The 26791-nt window shown below is 39.7% G+C and overlaps 1 protein-coding gene across 3 annotated transcripts; it reads left to right on the top strand.

The window, feature by feature from the left end:
• The first annotated feature begins 774 nt into the window (after positions 1-774).
• On the top strand, positions 775-26791 carry ass1 (argininosuccinate synthase 1). 3 transcript variants are annotated; one of them, XM_034895679.1, is made up of 16 exons: positions 775-921; positions 2856-2918; positions 3098-3229; positions 4273-4341; positions 5164-5352; positions 6749-6805; positions 6924-6998; positions 8122-8192; positions 8313-8343; positions 13604-13694; positions 16913-16997; positions 17572-17636; positions 20393-20524; positions 22234-22390; positions 26320-26385; positions 26520-26791. In XM_034895679.1, exons 3-16 carry the CDS (start codon positions 3128-3130, stop codon positions 26575-26577), a joined length of 1248 nt encoding a protein of 415 aa, XP_034751570.1. In that variant the 5' UTR covers positions 775-921; positions 2856-2918; positions 3098-3127; the 3' UTR covers positions 26578-26791. The 3 variants fall into 3 exon arrangements, with proteins under 3 accessions (XP_034751570.1, XP_034751569.1, XP_034751568.1); XM_034895678.1 differs by lacking the exon at positions 2856-2918 and having other exon boundaries at positions 776-921; XM_034895677.1 differs by lacking the exon at positions 2856-2918 and having other exon boundaries at positions 903-921; positions 3038-3229.

Below are 26791 nucleotides of genomic sequence, written 5' to 3'. Positions count from 1 at the left end.
TTGGAAAATGGCTGCAATGAAACAAAGAGTGAAAAATTTAAAGGGGTCTGAATACTTTCCGTACCCACTGTACATGTGGTCTTATGGCCCAGGGAAAGAAACAGTTCCCATGTCTGTGCTCTTTGTTTTTATGGTCCTGTAGCGCTTGCCAACAGGTCAAACAGGTGGTGTCCAGGATGAGAAGTCTTTTAGAATGTTTTTGGTTCTGCATGAGTTACAGAGTATGGGGCCAGTAAGCAAATATGAATGAAATATAGGAAATACTATTCCCTCAAGCCTATGATTATGTGTGTATATAACAATAGTGGACACAAACACGCTAGCATATGCATTACATGTCTAACTGTCAAAAAGAAGAAAAAAGTTGTTACTATTGACAACCTAGCAACTCAGTTTTTCTAATGTAGGCCTTTTTCTTTGCACGTTTAAAGATGTAAGGGCTTTAAGGACTTCTCATATTTTCTCGTTGAATGTTATGGGTACATGGAGTTCTTTATGTTTATTGTTTTTTAAAAGACACATATCCCAATATAAATGAACTCATACCTTTGATACTTTACTTTACTTAATTAGGTGTTTACCTGCAGAACCTTAATGGAGTATTTTCAAATGAATGTATAGTTACTTTTACAAGTAAAGTAACAGTATTGCATTTCCATAAAGTAATAGAGATCGATTAAAACAGAAATTGTCAAATTTGAGGAGGATATACTGACTTTAGGTCATAGTATGGTGCAGGCTTCAACCACGCTGCCTCCCACAACTTCCATACATTAAGGACAATGTGAGTAACGGATGATGCAATGTGAGTTGGACCAGTCAGACCGCAGCAGCAGCCGTTGCTCCTCACTCTCCCAGACTGACCGAACAATCAGCAGCGTCTCCGGATAACGTTTATTTATCTTACAAAGCCACTATTTTGTAAGTACAACCAACTTCTTCTTAAATTTCAATTTTACGTTTGAATAGTCAATAGCCAAAGCAGCGACACGGTTGGATTTTTAATGGAATGAAGGTAACATTTTGTCACGAGGGTTGCAACTAGCATGGTAACAGGTGGTGGTAACCATTGACTTGTGTAGCGTTATTTGTGGCAAAATACACAACGTTAACTACGTAGTTTGTGATGTAGCGTTTGCTAGCTAGCTAGTTAGCTAGGTACGCCCCCCAAAAAAGTGGGACAATGTGTGTTTGTTTTGCTAATTAATGAACATCGCCGCCGCCGCTATGGCTAGCTATCTATTTATTACAGTCTATGGTTATAATACATCATGGACACAATCTGGGCTTAAATTATAATAAATCTTATCAAAATTGTTTCCGTGTGTTGCACACAGAACCAATCCCACTTGATATGTAACACAAATTACATAGTCAACATAAAGAAGTGGCCTTTTAATGAATAAAATACATGATAATAATAATAACCTTTCATTCACTAAAAAATAACAACAGGAGCTGAGGACACAACATTTTATTAATTTACAGTAAGGAAACTCCATAGATAAAACTCCAATTTACACCAAGTAGGCCTAAAACAGACTAAAGTGCATAGACACACATATATATATATATATATATATATATATATATATATATATAAATAAATAAATAAATAAATAAAGCTCAATTAAAAGCCATACTAAAAAGGTAGGTCTTTAGTTTGCTTTTAAAAGTATCAACATTCTCTGCTGCCCTCGTGTCCTCAGGAAGGCTGTGGACCATAGTAATAGAAAGATGTCTAACTGTGGGTTTTAGTTTTGACTTTAGGGATAATTTAAAGGCCATTACCAGACGACCTGAAGGTTAAGCTTAACAATAAATATTTCTTCTCTATAACTGCTTTTTTACTACTTGAACACTCAGGGAGTGACATTAACAATACCACAAAAAATAAAAATCTTTCTCTCCCTCTGTTATTAAACACACATTGGATAAACATTTTTTCAAATGCCATAACTCCTCCAAGTTTGATTTAGGAAGTGAGGAAATCATGTCCTCCTCAAATTTAAATTTAAAGCTGAAGTACAAGAAGTTTATATTGACTACCAGTAGCATTTAAAAAAAAAAAAAAAAAAAGGAACACAGGATATGGTTGGGCAATATATCGATATTATGTTGATATCGTATTGTATATGAGACCAGAAATCGTCATAGATTTTGAAAATTTTAATATCGTAATTGGCTTAAGTGTTGTCTTTTCCTGGTTTTAAAGGCTGCATTACAGTAAAGTGATGTCATTTTCTGTGTTACCAGTCTGTTCTAGCTCTTCTAATATTTTTTATCTTTATCCAATTATTCATTATACATTCACATTACTGAAGATTATTTATCTTAAATCTAATTTTTTTCCATCAAGAAGAAATACATATATTAGCATACTGTGTAAATTTCACAATTCAAACAAAATAGATTTCCTATTGGTATCAGTATTCTTCTATTCCAGATTTTTGACACAGAAACCCAAACACACACCAACAGACATTTTGACACACACATCCACCCACCCGCCCACATGCACACACACACACACACACCTAATTGGTCTCCAGCTCTCAGTCACCATACCTTGTTCTTATTTCTTTGCCATTAAATTGACAACGCTTCAAATATGTCCTGACTAACCTTGTAGAATTGTTGTCTTTTGTCCCATTGATTTTTCTACACTTAATTAGTAATTCCTTAGTCCTTTCCATTGGTGTAACGATGGAGCCTTTGTATCCTTGCAATATTGTAAAATTATTTTTTCATATACCAGGGAGGAGAAAAGGACCATCTATCCAATGGGGTATTTTAGCTTGTCTGTATTTTGGAACATACTGCTTAAGACTGTGAAATCAATTTTAATTTTACAGGTCTTGGTCATCCATTTTTGGATCTCTAACCAACCCTTACATATCTTCTAACATTCCCAGAAGGTGTGTATTATTGTATATGTGCCACATTTTACACAAACAGGGGAATGAGTGGCATCAAATTTATTTAATTATCCTTAATCTCCTTGTGAACATGCCTAACCTTAGCATTTCCTCCTTAGCTAGACTAGTGACTAATACAATCGCCTCCCTGCTGTCTCTTCTCTCTTGCCACTCCACAGCTTCTCTACCTGTTGGACTGAACCCTCATCATGTCTAAAGGCACAGTGGTTCTGGCCTACAGCGGTGGATTGGACACATCCTGTATTCTGGTTTGGCTGAAGGAACAGGGTTACGATGTGATTACGTTCTTGGTAAGTTTTAGGGACCAGTGTGTGTGCAACATGTGTCTTAGCTTGCTAGAGTAGTTTCCCTCCAGCTGCTTTTGCATGTCAAGTATCTTTGAAGTTTTTGTTAGGCAGCTGACGTCATTTATCAGACACTCGACATGTTGGAGTTTTTACTTGGCTGTCCCAAAAAATCAGAGCTACCCTACCAGTTAACTCCCAACTACACAGGATTTGGCTTCATAATGCAAATGCAAATCTAGCTGGATTTACTTCCTGCCCTGGGGCAGTTTTGAACTGCAAAGCATGCAGATTTTCTTGTTTAACTTTTCATTCAGTGGTGTCATGGTTTGGTGTGGGGGGATGGGTTATTTTCTGTGGTTCACTACTGTGCACAATAGCGGTCACTGATCCAAACATAATAGATTGTCCTTCCTGGAACTATGTACTTGCTACAACCTGTCAAAGAAGATTGCACCCGGTATCCAAGTGTTATTCACAAGTAATGGAACAAAGGTGATAGGTTTGCTGGAATGTCACTGTCTTAGTGTTTGACGGAATGGTTTTGTTATATGTATTTAATTGTAGCATTGGATGTGACTCATCCTTAATCAACTGTGACTGTAAGATCAAAAAATCACTAAAATTAAAATGATATAGTGGGGAAAATATCTAAAGCATAGTAAAGTGTTTGTGCGGCAGATGTGTTTTGTTTGCTAGAGAAGTATCATGTCTGCACGGAAATATTCCCTTGTTTAGTGTTGAGCTCAGGAGACCGGACAGCCTCTTCAAGCCCCCTTAAGTGGTGTTCATGCTTGGTTTCCGCTGTGAGGTGGTTGCTACATCTCCTCGAGAGACGTGATCAGAATTACAAGGTCATGGATTGGCAGAATTAATACTTGCACAGTCATGATCTGGAATTTTTATATGTGGAGGGCTGTCATGTTATTCCACAGGAGGGCTAAACTCAAGTAACTGGACAAGTTTGGTTCTTTAATTGTGTTTAGTCTTTGTTGCAAATATTTGTGAAATATTGCGTCACTTTGATGTGCGATTACATGTGTGTTTAGGCCAACATTGGGCAGGATGAAGATTTTGAAGCAGCCCAGAAAAAGGCAGAAAGCCTCGGTGCAAAGAAGGTAAGAGACAGAATGAAATATGTTGTTTATAGGCATCATCAGTAATGTAGCATCTTCATACCCAGAATTTTTCCAGAAATGCCAGAAGTTTCAGATTGATGTCTTAGCTGTTAGGCAAATACCGTATATATTTTATTTTATGTGTGTCTTTATTCTAGAGTTGGGACAGAAAAGTTTGGGAATGATACAGAACTAAAGACCATACTGAAATTAAACTCTTAGCTTCGTGGTTACATGCTATGTGCCTGATCCACAAGTATGCCCTGGACAGCCAGTCAACACAAACTAACTAGGTAACAATTAACTAACTATTGACCTTTTAAACGTAAGGTTAAAAAGTCCAAACCAGGGTTGTTGTGCGCCATACTGGTTTTTCGTTTGAATATTTAGCAGTCGTAGTGGGTTCTAGTGGTAAACACTGATTTTGAAGACGCTTAAGATCAATCTTTCTTCTGTCAGATCAGATGTCATAGCTTCCCCCGAGCACTTGGTCACCAACAAACAAGTGTTTTTAAAATGTTCTCTAAGGCCTTAAAGCAAGTTTCCAGCCACTTCAAGTACAATGGCATAGCGTGCTGTAATGAATGGAAATCAGTAGCTCTTCTTTTCTGATTCTTAGCAAGGTTAGCAAGGTTTTGCATTCACATGTCACAATAACAATATGACACAATGTTTTATGTGGCAAACACTCATCGGTTATTTATTTTTTTCTAGATAATTAATTCATTAAATATTTCTCAAACCGAAATGGCCCAGAGATGAATAAAATTAAGGACTTTACACAAAGACTTGTACTGTGTCCTCACATCCATTCTCGTTTAGGTTTTCATTGAAGACCTGCGTTCAGAGTTTGTGGAGGACTTCATCTGGCCCTCGGTTCAGGCCAATGCCGTCTATGAGGACCGATACCTGCTGGGCACTGCGGTGGCCCGGCCCTGCATCGGCCGCCGTCAGGTCGAGATTGCACGCAGGGAGGGTGCCCAGTTTGTCTCCCATGGTGCAACAGGAAAGGTAAACCAGTCATAGGACAAGAGACTACACTCCCCACGGAAGGATAATATTATTCTAGAGTTGGGACAGAAAAGATTGGGAATGATATGGAACTAAAGACCATACTGAATTTAAACTCTCAGCTTTGTGGTTACATGCTATGTGCCTGATCCACAAGTATGCCCCAGGCAGCCAGTCAACACAAACTAACTAGGTAACTGTCCAAACTCTGGACAGAAGGAATTTGTGTTTGCAGGGTTAAACAACATCCACTTTGTGGATAGATACTTTGTTTTGAAGATCTGTATTCCCTTATGACATGTTGACTCTGTTTATGTATATAAGGAGAATCTGGCTTGTTTTACAGGACCATAACACCCTCTTAAAGATAAAAACTTAGTTCAGGGCACTTTATGTTGTTTTTCTTATTACAAAATGACAATGATAGAGATGTTATGATTATAATAGCGGAATAATATACACTGTCGTTAATTGGTTAAAGGCTTCATTACATCTCATTTCCTTTGGTCAGAACAGCTTTTCTTCATCTAACATAGTGGTCTATAAGCGGCAGTTAGCAGTCTGTGACAGTGTAAAGTAGAATTGTTTCTCATTGTGATTGAATTCAGAAGAATGTTTTTTTTTTTTTTTTTACATCTATTCCTTTTAACAGACAATTCATTCAGCAACTTTTTACAGATTTGTTCTTGAATTTCCATCAACCATCAGTTGAAATGCAGTGTCCACATTCTGCCTATAGATGGAGACAGATGCCACATCATGAAGATAGAATACAGACCTCAAATAACACATTGTTAACTTCATCTGCTGTTTCTAATGTATTTTTGTGGTAATTAAGACCGATGGCTACCCTTCTATACTTTTGTTTTTATTATATGTTTGTCTATTAAGCTTATGAATGAAGAAAGCGACAGAGTACTGGAAAATATGCTGTAGGAATTAAATCTCAAGCAGGATGTGATCGTGTCATAACATCATATGCCAATTCAGACACTGTAAAAATCCCGACCTAACCACCACTGTGCACTGTAGCTGAATTGTTAGGCAATTAATTGAGTGACAGAAAAGTAATCTGCAACTATTTTAATCATTGTATTTTCTTATTTTGTCCTGTAATTTTCTTTGTCAACAATGATAGTAAATTGAAGATGTTTGAGGTTTAGACTGTTGGTTGCAGAAAATTTTGAATTTGAATATGTCAATATTGGGCTTTGGGAAATAGCATGAGGACTTTTTCACAGTTTTTCTTACACTTTACTGACAACAATTGATGAAAAATCCATTTGTTTCAGCCCTACAGTACACACTTTCAGTTACTGTTTTTAACTTCAACTTATAGATAAACACACCTCACATCTGGTACATAAAGGTGAGCCATTGTGTTTGTGTTTTCTAGGGCAATGACCAGATACGTTTTGAGCTCACATGCTACGCCCTCTATCCCGAAGTTGAGGTAAGTTTGCTGTTTTACTGCATGGGGATTTTGGCTTGTATTGTTTGCCACAGCATCCGTTAAAACGAAGTGCTGCGGCTTGGCCGGCACTCTCACTCCCTCGGTTTGTGCTGTTCAGATCATTGCACCATGGAGGATCCCTGAGTTCTACAACCGCTTCCGGGGGAGAAAAGACCTGATGGAATATGCACAGGTAACTCAATCAGTCTGTCAATATCAAAATCTGTAGTTCAGTTTGGTGGTGTTTAATTACTTTAATTAGTGATAAATCTTTCATTAATTTGGAATTATTAATCCACTAGTTGGTAAATAAAATGTCCAAACAGCACAAAGCAATGTCCTAAAATAATTATTTGTTTAACAAACAGTCCAAAAGTACTGTATTTGTCACAGATGAAAGTTTAAGTTTTTATAAGAGTATCAAATTTGAAATTTTCGTATGAAGAAGTTTCTTTTGTCTAAAGCATTTAGGGTGATTTCTCAGCAGCAGATTAAAAGAAAAGAATAGCAGTAATTGCATTATAACAGAAATATTCACCAAGAGTATTGCATACATCTATTTGTTGTATTGATTTTCTTACTAATCCTCTCCTGTACCAATTTTGTATCTGTATACAGCTTTCAATTTATGGTAGAGTTCTTCCAATTTATATTTTCATTTGCTCTGTTTTCAACCCATTTTGAATCTGTATCTGGTGTGTTATCATTAATGTGTTATCTGATGCATATGTGCATAGAGATCAACAGTTTTTGAACAAAAAAATAAATCCCTTCACCATGTGTATTGAATTAGGATGCCTTTAGTGAAAAATATAATGTATTATTACATCTCTACACTCTACCTCATGATTATATTTACAGTTTTCCTAACCATTTTCAGATTTATATTATTTAGACCACACATTTTTGTTTATAGGGCGCATTAGATGGGGGTTTAGACCCGTTTTTACCACTAGAGGGGGGTCATGATGTTTTAGGGAACACAACTCTTTTGCTGTCCCCAGAGTACTTGTAAAATCACACAATCTTAAAACATCAAATTTTTCACTTTTCTTTTGAACCTACCAGAAATATCTTTTTTATTTTATTTTTTTTTGTTCCTTTCACTGCTGACTCTTAAAGACAGAAGCAGTGTATGGAAACTTGCATTTGGTTACAAAAACCAGCCACTGGAAATAGTTTGCTTGGTTCCTTGTATTCAGAACTTGCTCGACAGATAAGTATAACTCTGATTTAAAGTCTCTAACCTTCAGGTGCAGTTAGCTTACAGGCAAACAGAATGTAACACAACAACCGCTTTTTCTGTCAAACTGTAGAAACATGGCATCCCTGTGCCTGTCACTCCTCGGGCACCATGGAGCATGGACGCCAACCTCATGCATATAAGGTGGGTAGGACTGGTGCGACACCTTGTTTAGTTCCTGTTTCAATGTGTTTATAATAATTATTCATCATTTAGTTTTTATAAATTAAATAGACTAATTTTCGCAACTATGTTTTTTCATAGTTATGAGTCTGGCATCCTGGAGAATCCTAAGGTAATACCCATTCCCATTCTGAACATAAAAGGTCTTACTTTTAGTTTTTCCTTTGTCCTCCTTTTGCCCCCTTTAGATTTTGATGTCCTGATACACTACTTAATGAAACTGACACATTTATAAAAACTACAGATAAACATGTGTGTACTATACAGAGAACACTGTTATGAATAAGCATTGATTAAATATCAAGAAAGTCACTCCCCTTAAATAACCTTCTTTTTTCACTCAAATGTATGTTAACTGACAATACTGACTTTAATCAAAACACTTTCATATTTTATAATATATGTTTAAAAAATCTTTTACTGACACTTTTAATCAAGAAAATGTAAAACTGACATTTGTGCAGTTGACCAGTTTTTGATAAAATATCTGAGATCCTCCATAAACATCTGGACAGTCAATGTCATCTTCAGATACATCAGTACCTGTTGTTAAAACATCTTGTACGGTACTACTTCATCACGATATAATCTAGTGCTTTCATGAATAGAAGAATCGGAGACAAAATTACAAAACATTTGTCATGCCATTTACTGTTTACTTTCGAGTACAGTAAATAATCTCCTTTGTCCTCACACACATGATGTTACTGTACTTTCCACAACAGAAGATCTTTTTTTACAGTTAAAGTGCATCATTCACTTGGAGTGACCTTAAAAATAACATGGCAGTAGCTACTGTCCCTCCTGCTGACCCATGCCAGCCCTGCCAGAGATAAAACACAGTGCACTCTCCCACAGTGCCATTGGTAAGGCCCAGTTTGATCTCTGCTGGGGTCAGAGGTTAAAGCAGTACATGCAGGTTGCCCCCGGTGACCCCCAAAGCTCCCATCCCTTGGTCGCTGTGTCTGTGTCTCTGTCTCTCCTCACCCCGGGTCCTCGCCGGGCCCTGGGAAGAGCCCGGGACACACAGACACTGACTTGTCGTCAGCAACGCTTCGACTAATTTCCAATTTCATGGGAGCCGGGGAGGGGGAAGGGTTAGGGCGTTGCACCCAGCTGGGGCCTCCTGAGTTCCAGCCCCAACTCCTGGGGACCTCATTGTTCCACTGGTTGCGCCGCCGCGGGCTGCGACGTGGGAGGGGAGCCATTTCATCGTGACACCGTGACACCAAAATGTCACCAGTAACAGTAAAGTACAAAAGCAGCGCGCCAGACAGATGAGTCCCCAATGGACGGGGTATTGCAAGGGGGCGAGGGGTCCCGCGCTGCTGGAGTGGAGATGCAGGGCCACTGTAACTCACAGACCTCTATTTCTCTCACTCTTTCTCTGTCCCCTTCCCACCCCTCCGCTGCCTCTTTAGTGGTCGGCCTGTGGAGAAATGTTTTGAAAAGAATGAGGCGAACCGGCTCAATAGCATAGCGATGTATGATGGCAGTATTGTGTAACTGATTTCATTCAGGGGTTTTGTGTTGGACCATTTACTCCAATATTGAATCGATTAATGGCAATAAATACAATGAAATATTTATGGTGCAGGGGTCCAGAGTGTTAAAAGGATTTGAATACATTACCCAGGGCATGGAATGATATTTTGAACTTTGAACAAGCTGTGATTAAGTAATTTTCAGTAGCCACAACCTCTGGCAATTGGACTATTTCAAAGTATGTTTGTTAATTAGGGTCAGAGTAAACCTCACAACAACATCCCCATATCTAAATATTATTCCCAGGTTAAACATTCATGTAAAACCAAACCAGTGCAACAACCTCAAAATGAATTTTTCACCCAAATATTTGAATCTGATCGACCTAGAGGGTCATCTGAAAGAGGACATCTTGTTCTAAGTATCTCCTCTCTGTATCAGCCTCTCTCTTTCTATATATATCTCTCTCCTCCTCCAGTTACAGCCCTCAAGGCTCAGGGCGTACCTGGACTATTCAAACCCTACAACGCCCCCCGCATGTGGTACAAAGGCCCCTCTCTGCTCAACACAGTCAGATTAGGAAATGTCCAAATGGCCGCTCATATGTCCTCCTGTAGATAAGAGTCAGCAGAGTTCAGGTTACTCTATGATTAACACTGTATCCTTCCTGATAACCCCAAACCATCTTGCCTGTAGCACAATGGCCTGGTGACTTTTTTTATTTACTCATCTTCACCTGGCAGCATTAACTTGTCTAACGACCAGCACCCAGGGCAACTTCAGCTATCTGTTATATTAATACACTCAGATTTAATTGTATGAGCATGCACCTGACTGCATTGAGCTGGAGGTTGTTATTAAGTTGAACAACTGATGTCTCCATATTAGGATCTGGTTTTGTTGGCATGGGTTGAGGGAAAAAAACACATTTTTCCATCAGGTTATTTAATCTATAAATGTGGCTCAATAGAAGTTTCAGAAAATGTTTCATGTTAAGCATTGGAATATAATATTTTATACACTGTCAGAGGATTTTAACCATATCTCCGCCCATAGTTGGCATTAACAGGTCAGATTTGCTGTGTTATGGTATTCATCAGATTTGATCAGCATTATGCCAATTGTAAGATGGCTCCACACCCCGCAGTTTTCTCACAAACTCCTCTCTCTGCCTCTACACATGAGCAGCCAGGGCCCAGCCTAAGGCAGCCTGACACTCGTCCTGAGTCTTTAAAACATCACCTCAGTCTTAATTATAGCTTGTGTCAGTGAGCTTCCTCAGGCCGACTGCGCTCTTTGATCACGGAGCTGATAGGCCCCTGCTTGTGTTGACCAGGAGGAAAGCAGCGTGACACAGCCTCTGCTCACCTAGAGGAAATTAAACCTTGTTTTCTGCTGGTCGCATGGCTGGCTGGGTAGAGGGATGGACAGAATACTGCCTGTAGGGGAAGGAAGTGGGCTTGTAGGTGTATGTATGCATGTGAATGTGTGCTTTGAAGCAAAGAGGTCAGCGTTTGTCATGCCTTGGCTGCCCTGAGGTCTGATTGGTCTGACCTGTAATATTTAGCGAGTGATCCCTGTGTCCATCTCTGCATCACTATAGCTTTGCCTCCATGTAAAAGTGCCGGTTGTCCTCATTAAATTCAGCTGAAGCCCTAACATTAACCCAAACAGGCTGGGTGTTAAGAATATACATATCTCTTCAGCACATCACGTGTATATTGTTTTTATTCTTGTCTCAATTTGTCATGTTTGCATTTTAAAGAGAAGGACAGACTTGAAACGTGGTGATTTAAGTGTCATTTCCAACCCATTGCGCCAAAGATGTTTTTACCATCCTCTTCTCTTCTATCCTCCTCTCAACTCTCCCCTCCTTTCCTCCCCCTCTCCCTCCTGCCACCTCTGCCTCTTTGGGCTCTGTTGGCTTCGATTGAAAACCAATGAGGCAACTAATATGTGGAAAGATAGAAATTTACTTGCTTTAAGTTCATGCGTCAGCCTTCTTCTTTGCTGTATGGGCCACGTTTAGCACAACAATATGGTAGAAGCAAAGACTGCCAAAGGAGCTGCTCTGTGCTACATGATGGTACGCTTCATGCCCCATTTCCCACCAATACCCCCTGCCCCCGCCTTCTCTGTCTCTACCTTTTCCACTCTTTCAGGGCCATGGCTTTGGGACAGGTCCACCTGCAGGGGGTTTGAATTGAAATGCATTGATCTCTCGCTCACTGGAAACAAGCCTTTTCCCCTCACTTTTCCTTTTTTCTTTGTACCCATTTGAGCTTTCATGGTTGGAGCATGCAAGAGTTTTTAAGCAACGTGTTTTTAATTCATCAGGTAGAAATTGTTCTTAATTGAGGCCTTTCTCTAAGCCTTCGTTAATGTTTTATAGGCAATTAACACTCACACAGTAAACAGTGATATTTTTTAAATTGGGAAGATAATTAACTTCATCCCGAACCAGAAATCTAAATATGTATTTATCCTAAGCTAAAGTACTAAAGACTAAATCTGGAGATGCTTGTTAAATTAATCCACAACGTGTCAAAAACAGTAATGTATAAACACTGTTTTAAGTTTTCCCACAAGTTAGCAATCCATACAGCCAATGGCTCATATGCACTATACTGTGTTTTATGGAAAGCTTGATTTGTTTACAACCAGCATAAACACCACAGGAACCATATACTTTCACATGCTCAAGTATTTAAAATTCAGTCCCCCCTCAAAGAATATGCATCAAAATGCTTTTTAGGGTAGTCATTTCGCCCCTCTCCTGCTTTCATTTGGCATCTTTCAGGGCACTGAGGCAGAAAATAAAGGAGAGGAAGACGGGCGCCTTCCCAGTCAATTTTGGTGTTTAGTTAAAAGGAAGGAAAATGATTGCGCTGCTCGTTTTCTCCTCACTGACAGGCGATGAGCGGATGCCGATTAGTTATTGTATGATGATTTAGTGTCTGGTAAAGCTTTCCATTTAAATGCACCCAGTTATTTTGCATAGTTCCCCTGCAATTTGACTCAGCTCAGGGGACATTGGCCATCGTCTTGTCCTAATGCTGTGTAATTGTTGGAGGGCCACATCGCTGGGCAGACACGTCAGACCGCTACGCTCTTTTAGGTCCCAACCATGACTTACTGAAATCGTTGCCGGCTCCCACCAACTGGAAAACCGACAAGCTTCTGTCACCCAGGACAACTTTAGTGGATTTAGGGTGTGGACTTTGTCGTGTGATTTAGCGAAATTCTTTTTTTGAAAATAAAATGGAAGGGAAACGTCACTCAGAAAACCAAAACTGAAAGATTAGAGAAGTGAAGACAGGTAGGGACGCACAGCAGACACATGATAGAATCGGCAGATCTGAGATTTTTACAGACAGGCAGAATATAATTGAGGACATTGTGTTGCTGAAAAAGGTTCTGTCATAGTATCGGGTGTTTTTTGACTTGTCAAGTGTTCATTATTCTTGGGGATTTGTGTCATTACTGTCTTTGCCCTTTCCCACTCTCCCCTCTGCGTCCCCTCACCATGGGGAAGGCGGGGGGCCTTCCCCATGGGGAGGGGCTATGCAGGGAAAATGAATCCAAATGGTGAAGAAAAATGGAACATTGATTTTTTTTTTTTTTTTTTTTTTTTTTTTTTTTGTCTTCACTCAACTCCTGATGTTGTACACAGGTTTCTCCTTTTTCACGCATCATCCTCTCTTTTCTTCTCCCACGTCATATCAAGTTGTCCTTTATCATCATATTTATTTTACACAATAGTCTCCCCTTCCGCAGTATTGTTGTTTTTGATGAAGTCTCAGAAGGTCCTGGTTATTCATCAAGGGGGATAGAAATGTGTGTGAAATAGAGATTGAGCGCATGTTTTTTGTTGTTGTGTTTTTCAGAGCCATGCTCCGTCTGACCTATACCTTATGACCAAGAACCCAGAAGATTCTCCCAACACCCCTGATGTACTGGAGATAGAGTTCAGAAACGGTTTGTGCTTGCAACATGTGTCACCTGTTGATTTCTCTGTCAGTGGGCTTTTTTTTTCTTTTCTTTTTTTTAACCCATGCCAAAAAAGATATGAGTTATGTAATGAAAGCTTGGAACTGACATTATTAAGTTGGTTTAACGGAAAATCTGTCAAATATTTGTTTTATTTTCCTTATATATGAGCATTATGTACAACTAAATTAAATGACACACAATACAATTAAATTAAAATGCAAACACCTGACTTATAGTTGGTCTTACCTGTTATATTTTAAATTGACTTGGTAGGAACCTTTATAATGTATCAATAAGCTATAGCATTTATCCTCACTCAATTTCCACGGTTCTATATGTTACTTAACATTGATGGTTATCACCGCAGGGCTACGGCTCTCACGCTGACCCGGGTTGCACTTTATCACCATTCCTGACCACCCAGACTTATCCTTAACCCTGCACAGCATTACTTGGTCCAAAGCTGCCATGTTTGGCCCGGAGGCACACACACTGGCCGGAAGCATTAAGTCCAGCTAATACACCAAGCCCTGAGGGGCCGGAGAAACGCTCATTAGATATATTGCCATGAGGGCCAAGCTGAATAGTGGAAAGTGTCACATGTTTGCGTAAAGACAAAATGGCAAGAAACATCCATGCCTGGGGCAAATGGCACAGAGGTCTCTTCATCCCTGGTCACTTGTGGAGGCATCAATCGGCTGAGAGACACTAGCTCCTCTGATCACATGGGCTTGATGGACAGCTTTATGAGCTAATATAGTTCTATAAGGGAAGTTCAGAAGGTTGGCAGAAGATTTTGAGGGAATATTTGTGACCGCTAAAGCTGCTTAAAGTGCCTATTAAAATGCCATTTGGTAAGCAACCTGGATCTGCACTAGCATGGTGTCCAGAACATTTTCAAAGAAAATGTTTAACTATAAAACAAGTAGGCTGGTGTCAAATCAGCTGGAGAAGAGAAGTGCTTTTGTAAAACAGTGATGCAGTAGTAAAGCCCAGTCTGGTTTCGCGGGTTCTTTGCAGGCCAGGCCGCTCCGTTTTCACACACATTCTCTGTGCCTTTATTGAGCACCCTATGACAAAAGCTGTTTTAGTTGTCCACACAAAGGCCCGAGCCTACTCCTCCCTGTGAGCACAAGAATGTTTCATTTCATTCCCCCTCCCACCTTTTTATCCCTGCCTTTCTCACCAAAGTTTTCTCACTGATTAAAAAAGAATATTTAACGACAGGAACCTTTTCCCCCGTCAAACACTCCATTCCCCAATTCTCTCCCTTTTTTTAAGGAAAAAAAAAAATGTCATCCCTCCCTCCTTTCAAGCCAAAGAAGTGGAGAGGAAAAAGAGACAGAGAGGAAAAATGTAAAGCAGTAATTTTTCCTACAACTGTGTCTGTGCTCCCATTGTCTGCACTGTTAGGCTGCAAAAAACTGAAGAAAAGGATCACGGAGAGAAAAAGACCCCTGAGTGAATGATAGAACCCGCATGATGGAAAGAGCGAGGAAAAAGAGAGCACAGGGACGAAATGCCAGCCCCTACACTCCCACGTTCAGACACTTCATTTATTTGAACTTTTAATCTAATTATTAGGTATCTGGGAGGGGGCACGGTTTTAGTAATGCACCATCCACACTGCCCTCTCCTGCACAGGGAGGTACTTTTTCTTCCTCCTTGGGAGCCACCACGATTCCCGCGATATGGGAATGAGCCATCAACAAAGCCCTTGTCTAAAAATAATTGTCAAGTCCTTCAAGTGTCATTCCTATGAAGGCTTTGTAAACGCTGCTTGAAAGGCAAATAGAAGTGCTTCTCTTCTCTTCAAAGCTATGTGACTGACAACTGCAAGCATGCTAAACTATGTGTAGGACTGAGCGCAGGATGGATGAAGAGTGAATATCAGCAGTTTTTTTTTTTATTTCTCTCCTTGTATTGTGTAGTCTGCAAATGGTTGTCTTCCCTCAACACACACAGAGACACACAACCATGTCTCATGTTTGTTTCGTCGCCTCCACCTTTGGCCTGTTTTGCTCATTGAAGGCCATGAATAAGCAGGTCCATGACAGTGATTGATGTGTACTTGGTTTAAGTGGCTTTAAAGCGGAAGTGTGTGGAGTGAGCATGGGTGTTTTTTATTTTTCTCTCTCCCTCACTCTCTCCCTGTCTCTTTGTGTGTGTCATAGTAGTAGGAAGATGGTAGTGATGATAAATCTGAAAGTGGTTTTGTCTCCTGCATATGCGCATGAACTCACAAACACTCTGTGGCACATAAAAGATCCCAGCGCTAAAGAGCGTACGGGTAACAAAGCTGCGTGTTTAATTGAATTAGGAAAAGGCCTGCCCACAATTTCACAGCTTTCAAATGAGCAGGGCCTTTGAATTTATTAGTCCTTCTCACCACCTCCTTTTGTCATGGTTTTTACTTTAAGGTGACAACTATTGATTTTAGTGACTGTGATAATGAGCGCTTGTCAGCAGATTCCATCACTTTTTTTGTGACAATTTTGTCAGTTGTAATGAATCTATCCATTAGTTTTTTTAATACCATATCCCAATACTGTTGATTTAACTGTGTAAAGGTTACATTTGTACTCGTTGTATTTATGTGCTTTGCGACCAACTCCCTGATCTTCGTGAAAATCACTTTAGTCTTTGCTACTACTACTACTACTACTACTACTTGAAGGTATTTTCTCCCCACATCAGGTACCAATAAGGTGAAAGATATCACATATCCAAAAATAATTTTGACTTAATGCATGACGCTGACAGCTATTTAAGTAACACTAATTTCTTGTAATATTTTTGAGTAAATGTGCAGTATAGAGTTTAATTTAACAATTTAGCCATCCACCTTTCTGCCTTTGTCATTGTTTTGCCTCAAAACAGTTAAATGATGGGCTAAATTTACTTTTAGTCTGTTGTGGAAATGATTTTCCTCAATCAAAATGCATCTTTCTTATCAACCTACAAAGAAATTATTAAAACTAACTAAAATGTTTAAAACCAAAAATGTGTTTTAGGTTGTGAAATTGCTTTATTTTTGACTGCAACACCATTTAACAGTAACAGATGGGTCACAAACACATTGTTATATATATATATATATATATATATATATATAAACAATTAAAATTGAGCAGTGAGTTTATTTCTCTGTTTATTGTATGTTATTGTGATATTGTTTTAAGAAATCATTTGTTCCCATTTAGGAGTGCCTGTAAAGGTGACCAATGAGAAGGAAGGCAAATCCAAGGATTCACCCCTGGAAATCTTCTCATACCTCAATGAGATTGGGTAATCATTTTTCTAATATCTATGAAGCATTTACTGGAAGATCCTTTTTCCTTTCCCAATATGATTTGTTAGATATTAAGTACAAGGACGCCTCTCTATTAGATAAGTATGCAAGTATCCCCAGAGGTTGCGCATTAAGTTCACCACCTCTGGAATGACCTTTTGCTGGCCTGAGAGCAGATCCCACCAGAGCTTTCCCTCCTGTTTCTCCTCCACTCTTTCTCTCTCTATGCTTTCCGACTGTCTGAATAACTGAAAAGTACTGAAGGTGAGCCGATGGATGCTACAGAAAAATGTCTTACCGCTTGGAGCCTTTATATTGCTTCTGATGATTTTTCTCTAGCTTCTTTATTACATGAATTCTTTCCTGGCTGCTGTGTTTTTTGATTTTATTAATTTATTAATTGGAATGTTTAATTCTGTATTGTTTATTAACAAATGATTATGTTTTTGACTAGCAAGACTATTAAGAATTTAAACGCTTTTTATTTGGGCTAATCTACTTTAAGGTAAAATTAAAGAATGAGTGTGTGTCCACTTAATAGTTACCTGGCTCTCCCTGTCTTTCTTATAGTGGAAAGCATGGCGTGGGCCGGATTGACATTGTAGAGAATCGTTTCATCGGCATGAAGTCTAGAGGTAAAATTTTTTAATTAAATCTGTTTTTTTATCTGTCCTTGTTATGACATTTTTTTCTATGTGTGTCAAAGTAGTCGGACAGGCTTCCTCACTCACACAAACCGTGATATACACTGTAAATGCAGTGAGATGACATATTTGCACTTACTCTGAAACACGTCTCAATATTTTAATTTTACATCCATTCAAAAGCTTTTCTTTCAGTATTCAGGGCTTTCATGCAATTTGCAGTTATTTTACGTGAGTGCTTTTTGTCACTATTCCGCTTCCATAAAAGCGGGCTGGATGACAAAAACACTCTCCTTCAAAGGAAATGTTTTCCTCTGGTTCACCTGGAATCATAGGCACTGAAGTTCTTTCTATTCTCTTATGCATGCACACATGTGCAGAAAACACACACACACTGCGAGCAAGATAGTGGCACGCATGCTTCACTGGATACACACAAACACACAGTCGATCACATATGTGAACATGCAGTTTCAGCAGGATGTTTTTGTCTCTTAATCTTTGGTATCAGCAGGCAACTTGAAAAGCTCCTTTGTAATGTCTCTACATATGTTACTGCAGCTAACGTACAAGGGCAGTGAGCTGTCTTGGTCTTGTATGACTCACACATGCACATGGACACATACACACACCCCTTTTCCCCCATATTTGCTATGATTGGCAAATTGACTGACCAACAGACTTGTAACTTGGCAGGTAGAAATTGGAAAATGGGAAGCCCACTTTTCTCTCCCCTCGACTGAACAAAAGATCAAAGCTTTTTCTTCCACTGAAGCAATAGGAAGAGGTGGAGCGCAAGGTGTCCAATTGGTTGAATAACTACCATCGAGTGTACATGTTGGTCTTCTCTGGACTGGCAGGTCGCGTCAGCACAATAGATGTTGGGAGGGACTGAATGGGCACATGTCATACCTATTTGTGTTGGGTCATATTTATTTGTGTGGGGTCAGGGAGGCGTGGGGGATTGAAATGGTTTGCCAATAATGTTGTCACTGTGCTACAAGACATTCAACAGCTTGTATGCCAGACTAACATTTCCCACCTGTCACGGTGCTGTCAAGCCTCTGACCCAAGCACTGGAGGTGGCGTTAGCTGAGGTGCACCTATGAAAAGCAGTCGGAAATGGCTGTGTCTTTTGACAATGAATAGACTGCCTTGTGCCCATTCCTTGCTGCTGTTGAAATCTAAGACAGAGGCACTAAAACAATTTTCACAAGTTTCAGAAGCATTGTTAATGTATTTATTGGAATAATGTATACATAAATGTCCCTGCATTAATCAGCAAAGTGTTTCTATGGTAAAATATACTCCTATCCATCTTAAGACATTAATCTGCTTTTATTTGCATTTGTTGCCTGTTTATGCAGCACAGGTTTGCCCAAAGGGTTAAAGATCAGCTCAGGAAGAATTAATTCCTGACCTAAACCCCTTCATGCCTGCAGCATGGTTAGCATACCTGCAGGAACCATATAAAAGATTAAAACCTCAAAAAACACTGGGGGTGTTGTCTCTTTAAGCTTAACTAAACTGCCACTGTTAGAGCTTACCCAGATAGCGTTTCATTGTTTGCTCCTTTCTGATAAGCTAGCTCTCTTTTGGAGCACTTAAGCCAAGTTGTGTTGGAGGGCGGTTTTAACTTATTTATCTGATAGAGCCAGTGGAAATGTCCCTACGTGCCCTCTGTGGCCCTGGATCACCAAAAAGCCACAAGCCGTTCTAGCTCAGGTGGCAGCCTTTTGAGGCTTTAAACAATTAGCAGCATTGCTAAGCTCCGTTTTTGGCCGCGAGCACAAAGTAAATGCTTCTCCATTTTCAGATCCGGACCGGTGCTGGAGTATTTAGGGTCATACAGATTTGAGCTTCACTGCTCACCAGATTGGAAGAGATTAAATAGCGTTCACCTGTCAGATCTCAGAAAATAGTTTTAGAACACCAAGCACATTGTGGAATCGGGCAGCCTGATTGTGGCTTTAGCGAAGGATATGTTGGGCAGTTTTGTACCATAGCTTAAATAAAAAAAACGGAGTATCATTCAAATTGACACATATGTGAGGAACTATGTACAGAATGGGGAAACAAAACAGTTTTTCACAATTTCAGCTCACAGAAAAATGTCATTGATAAAGCTCCCATTTCTGTTGTCAAATCTGTCTGGTAGCATTTTCCCTGCCCTCCTTTTGTTTTAGCTGACATTTGACTGACAGCTTCACTTCTCCTGTCATCTACATCATCCTTTCTCCCCTCACCCCTCCCTCCTTGTCTACAGGGGGTAAATTGCAGGGTAGGCAGAGCCCTGGTCCAGTCTCCAGGCTGGCAGGGGCCTCCTACCCTGTCATCTACCCAGGACAGGCTCATCCATGTTTTGTGAGCACTGTGAAGGCCTGTCTGTCAGACGGCTGATGGCTAATAGAGCTGTTTGCTTGTAGGTAGTTCAGATGAACAGGGCTTGTAGTTTATGTTCCTATGAATGAACTCTGATGAGGATGATGACAGTTGCGATAAAATTAAGGGATATATTGGAAACAGTTGTGTACGATCTCAGTATTTTTGACCACAATTTCTATCATTTGGGTCTCAAAAAGGTGACTGTATTAAACCATGAGAATGACAAGATATTAATGATTACAATTTGACATAGACATTATACAAAAGTGGTAATGGTGCCTATTGCTCTGTTAATTCCTGTTTAAAAACTTCTTGTCTGTTGTGCAAATATTTATTATTTTTTGTGTGTGTGTTTTTTTTAGGGATATATGAAACACCAGGAGGCACAATTCTGTTGAAGGCCCATTTAGACATTGAGACCTTTACCATGGACAAAGAAGTGCGTCGGATCAAACAGGGACTGGGTATCAAGTTCTCTGAACTTGTCTACAACGGTAAATTCCTAAAATACATAATATTTATGAGATGGTGTCACTAATATCACTCCCTTTTAATTCTAAGCATATTGTTTAGTCATATTTTAATGCCAGACATGTTATTTATTGATTTAAGGACAGGTAATTCTACTTAGAAGTACTATAATTTGACAGTACACATTACATTGTGTGTATTTATGACATTTCAAAAAACAAACAAAAAATTGAAGTGATCTGTATTGATTGATTGTTTGTGTTGACATTATACAAAAAATGAATTGTTTTCTGTTTTGTTTTAAAACTCTCAATAATCACGATTGGTCACAAAACTCCAGAATGAGTCGTGCGTGCGTGCGTGCGTGCGTGCGTGCGTGCGTGCGTGCGTGCGTGCGCGCGCGCGCGTGCTTTTCTTGGCTCAGGTGTCTTAATAATCCCTTCTGCTCAGTCTCCAGTCCCCTACACCTTCATCCACATAATAGGATCAGTGCCATTAGAGACTGACTACTAGGCCATTTCAGTTATACCCTCCAGAGACCGGAAGCAAACACACACAAAGTTGCTACTTTCAGAATAAGCAGTGCAGAGATTAATCCTATTGTGAGTTTAAATCATTCGTAACTGCAGATAGATAGCATACGGCTGGCAGTGGGGCCTATGTTAACAATCCACCTGTCCTTCATCTGTTTTACATTAATATATCAGTAATTACCCAAAAACGTTTTCATGAGATAATTTGCAGCGTTTAGGCATAGGGCAGTACATGCTGCAGCAAGAATGGGTGTGGAAAGTTAGCTGCATGCATATCAGTGGTCAATTAATCATCAATTAATAATTTTTTTTAATGAAAAAATTTAAAAGTAAATTTTGAGAACCTGTTAATGGTTTATGTAGTTTAGTAAAATAAAAGCAGCAAACCTCAATGCAAGCCAGAAAAAAACAAGTAAATATCTACTTACTTTTCCTAGTTTCATGTCATTGTAACATTTTAACTGTTGAAAATTTAAGATGGCAGTTGCAGTTTAAAAACATCACTTTAGGATAAAAGGTATTTGCCATCATTCTTTGAAATAAATACACCAAATTCTAATTGATAATGAAATTATAATTACTGAAATATCCCCTAATAACCACCAAACCGAGACACTTGGTCATGTTGGACACCTTGTGCTAATCCAGAGGCAATGAAAGCAGGGAAGGATGTGTCTTTGAACATGGCCAGACGATGAGGTGGAGGTCAGCCGCTGATGAGAGGAGGACCCCTGCTGAGTGGGGCGTGTCTGACCTCTGAACATATACACACACACCCCTCGCCCATCTGTCTCAGATATTGACGGGCCAGGTCAGAAAAATGGGACAAAAGAAAGGGGTGTATGATCTTCACCTGGAACAGAAATGGGACCAAAGCACAGAGAATTTCAGATCATGAAAGTGGGAGTGTGGGCATCACACACACACCCCTGTGCACCCTGCTGCTAACAGAGGATATGCAAAGGAGGAGCCGCTTTCTCCACTTGCCCGTCTCGTAGATTGCTTTTTTGCCATTGTCCGATTGATTACATTTATATTAATGCATGTAAAAATAAATGTGTGTATATATATATATATATATATATATATACAAACACACACACACACAAATGAACAAAACAACCTAAATGCTTGTTTTTAAACCAATCTTTACATCCATACTTTACGGTAATGTGTTGCTGTTTCCTTTCTCGCCTTAGGTTTCTGGTACAGTCCAGAATGCGATTTTGTGCGACATTGCATAGCCAAGTCCCAGGATAATGTGGAGGGCAAAGTGCAGCTGTCTGTCTTCAAGGGACAGGTCTACATCCTGGGACGAGAGTCACCCAAGTCCCTTTATAATGAAGAGTTGGTCAGGTAAGTGAGGACAGAATAAATTTGTGTGTGTGTATATGTGTGTGTCTGTGCTTATAAAACAGAAGAAGCCATGTGTCAGTGAATCAAAGTGTGTGCTTGTTCTGACTTGACAGCTGTGTTTGGCTGCTCTGGGCCCAGTGCAGCTATTCCTCATGTTCACCAGCTAGCCTGTTGTTAGGTCAGCTCGCCCAAGTTCTCTTATGAACTCCACATCAACATACTAAACTGACCCTGGTTCACAAAGACATCAGAGACGTGTCAAACTCAGTACCTGGAGGGCACACCCGACCCCAACCCCTCCTACTGCACCCTGTGGCCTCTTAGCCGCGGTAACAGTGGGTTTGTTCAGGAGGCTGACCTCTCATGCCCTCTGGGCAGGCTCAGCACTGACCAAAGTGAAACCCCTCCATATGTCCCTCCATCTTCACTTCAGTCACACACACTCCAGTTGTACCTTCCCTAGAGTCAAGAGTGCTACTGGTGTTTTCAGTCCGAGAAGAGAGGTGATTTTACTGGGCTTTTAAGAGCAAAGTACCTAGTTGTGTTCAGAATAATAGCAGTGTGTTTAAAAAAAAAAAAGTGAATAACGCTCAAAAATCTTCTTGATAATAGCAATGCATTGGGAACACTGCACATTCAATTCCAAATCAAAACATGACCAAAAATGATCAAGTACAACCTTTACAGAAAGTGAAGAAAAGGGAATATTAAATAAATTTTGAACAGTCTATTTTCATTTGGATTTTTCTTTACAAACTCAAACAATTACTGTATAAACTGAAAGGGCTCAAGGTTTTGCTTTACTTTGAATCACTGAACTAATATTTAGTTGCATAACCATCATTTCTGAGAACTGGTTCACATCTGTGTTGCATGGAGTCCACCAACTTCTGGCACCTGTGAAAAGGTGTTCCAGCCCAGGACGATTGAACTGCATTCCACAATTCCTCTGCATTACTGGGTTTTGCCTCAGAAGCAGCACTGTTGATGTCACCCCACAAGTGTTCTATGGGGTTGAGGTTCGGGGATTGGGCTGGCCACTCAATAACATCAATCTTGTTCGTCTGGAACCAAGACTTTGCTCGCTGACTGGTGTGTTTTGGGTCATTGTCTTGTTGAAAGACCCATTTCAAAGGCATTTACTTGTCAGCATAAGGCAAAATGACCACTTCAAGTATTTTGATGTATTGAAACTGATCCATGATCCCTGGTATGCGATAAATGGGCCCAACACCACAGTATGAGAAACATCCCCATATTATGGTTTTTGGACCCCCATGCTTTACTGTCTCCACAGTGTACTGTGGCTTGAATTCAGTGCAATGTGGGTTGTCGGACAAACAGTCTGCAACCCCTAGACCCAAAAAGAACAATTTTGCTCTAAGTGCGGTGTTCCTCAGCAAAATGGGTCGTTCCAGACATTGCTTTGAGTATTTTAGTGTGAAATGCACTATAACCAGCATGCACAACATTTGCTTCCTTCCTTCCTTAAATATGGGCCATAATGGACACCTGTTTCTTCACAGAAACAATCACCTCACTAATAAACGCAACAATGTTTTTATTTTGAACATGCCCCATTCAATTACACAGAATGAGCAGCATGTTGGGTGTGTTGGTTTTCTATGACTTTACAACACTTACTAGTAAATTATTTGCGATGGAGAAATAACACTTCTACCAAAAAATATGATTTATGAGGTTAGTGATGTTGGACTGCTATTATTTAACACAACTGTAGGTGTCATGCTAGTTCAGCACGTCGGAAAGAGGCAGACAAGGAACAATGTCTCACACAGGCAGCCATTTAATGTCTCAGACTGGGACAGTTGGGGGAGCTAGTGCCCATATGTGGAGGTTTTAAATCCTCAACGCAGCGTGCCCAGGTTCGACTCTGACCCGCAGCTCTTTGCTCCCCTATCATGTCATCTGCTGTCCTATTAAAATAAAGACTGAAAATGCTCCAAAAAATAATCTTAATGTCTTAGACTGGTTTAGCAAGGGGAAAAAATTACGACTCATCCATCTTTCAACCAGTCAGTTGCTGAGAAACTCTCACTGATGACTTCATACAGACCTATTTCTTATCCGGGGCGACACACAAGTATGACAGAGGTGTTGCGTTGCAGCATCACAGAGTCCTTAAGGCCCCTGACAGATGGGCGCAGTGATTCCTCATGAGGGAGCCCATAGCAAACGGGACCAATTGAAAACCATCACACATCAGTCTCAAATGCAGTCGCTTAGAGTAACACACAAGTTTAAACCATGCTAATGGAGAATGCTGTGTGACTAGAGAGTGGGTGATTTTTGAATAATCACAACTTTTATATAGACTCCCCATTCTGTATGATTGAACCAACAAATCTTTTTTAAAAGATTGATAAATTATATGTAAAACTTTCAGTTAAATTTTCTGTTGATCAACTAATTTATGAATCGACTAACTGTTTAAGCTCTACATACATACACCGTACTCGGCCATGACTTTTCCTAATTGTTGGAGTGGTAACAATAAAAAAAGTAACTTTTATTAAAAAATGTTGTTCTAGCTGAAACCTGACCTGATATTGGTTTGCTTTAATCCAATATTAATATTCAGGTATAAATAAATAAAATCCACAACGTGGTATAATCTGTTTTCAAAGAATTATTTTCAAGGATTCTAGCTATTCATTTTGATATCCAAGATGACAGTAACTGAACATATCAGCTGATTTTAAGGATTTCTTTTTATAAATGAGAACAATACTTAAAGCCACACAAAAATGAGAAATAAATTGTACTTGAATTAATCAATGAAAAATTAAGATTAAGACAACTTCTACAGTGCCTGTGTATGCATACTATACATACATGTACTGCACCTGACAGTGATACACCTGCAAACTGCAGTTTCCTTCTCACACACACACACACACGCTCACACACACACACACAGACCAGATTAAGCATGAAACCCCCGCTGACATCCTGTTGGCTCTCCACGGGCAACAGTAAACGGCGTTATTAACACAGTGGTAATACAGCCCGTCACCGCACCCATCTGAGATAGAAATGTCACCCTCTTCGCTGTCCGCTGGCCCCACTCTCAATTAGACTGCAGGGTTTCTTAAAGAAATACACAAAATATCACATCCTTACACAGACACACACACACGCACACATATATTCTTTAAAGCCACTCACTCATAATGGTGTTCAGGTGCCGGGTAGGGAGCCTTGTATTGAGAGTTGATGATTTAGTTGTCGGCCTTTCTTTTTATAGTGTTTATCCTATCATTTGTTGGCAATTTCCTCTCTTGCTAAGTGCTTTTGAAGAATGAGTGCAAGCTGTACATTGGGAGTTGGGGGTGTCGTTGGGAGGAGAGGACTCGGTGAGGGAGTGTATTAAGCACGGCAGGTAGAAACTGCTGTAATTACACAGCACACAGACACTCTTTGTGAGACATTCACACAGACGAGATGACGGCCTAAACAACATAGATCACGCAGTGGCACAAGTTATAGATTAACGTTGTTTTTTTTGATAAACTGGAATACGGAAAAATCTGATTAGAAAATTCTCTTGACTCTTAGCTCAGAGTTGATATGATAGGATTGTTTCAAAATGGGACGTGTTCATCTGTTGTTTTCATTCTGCAATATTTATTCTGTTATTCAGGACAAACAATGCTAAAGAGGAGCATTCAAAAGAAAAAAATGATCAGGATATTATTTCAAAAGAAGAGATTATCAATGATCCAGTTATCCCACTAGTTGATGCTCCACGTCTCGTATGTTTACTGCAATGATACCAAACATTTCAATCATTTTGTTAGCAGAATATCCTTATCCAACTTTAACCTTCAGTTCTTTGCGCCAACCTTGAATTTCAAGATTGTTCTCTGTTGACTCATCTCTCTTGCCTGTTTCTTGACTCACTCCAGCATGGACGTGCAGGGAGCCTACGACCCATGTGATGCCACTGGATTCATCAGGATTAATGCTGTCAGGTTAGTCAATCCAAACAGCTGTACAAAACGGTTACAACTTGTCTATTACAGTGACTTGTTCCACACTCAAAGCTCTTATACCTTCACTTTAAACTCCCATTGTATTCTTTGTCCTTCTTGTTCCCCCCCTACAGATTAAGGGAACACCATCGTTTGCAGGGTTTCTCCGGCACCAACTATGCCAAGAAGTAGCTATTGCAGTCCTGTGAACCATCTTTCTTTCTTTCTTTCTTCCCTCCATCTCTTTATGCCATGTCTTAAGCAGAAGTAGGTTTAGACTTTCTCAATTCAATAACTTTTGCCTTACTCTTTTCTTTTGATTATCTTCAAGGTATCTAGCACACTAGCAAGCAGACTCTTACCTGTAAAATGGTGAGATTTCTTCAGTGGTGAAGAGTGGAGGAAG

This window comes from Etheostoma cragini, chromosome 16 (assembly GCF_013103735.1).
Source record: "Etheostoma cragini isolate CJK2018 chromosome 16, CSU_Ecrag_1.0, whole genome shotgun sequence".
Taxonomy (NCBI): Eukaryota; Metazoa; Chordata; class Actinopteri; order Perciformes; family Percidae; genus Etheostoma; species Etheostoma cragini.
The sequence above is the reverse complement of the archived record's forward strand: the minus strand, read 5'-3'. Positions and strand labels throughout refer to the sequence as shown.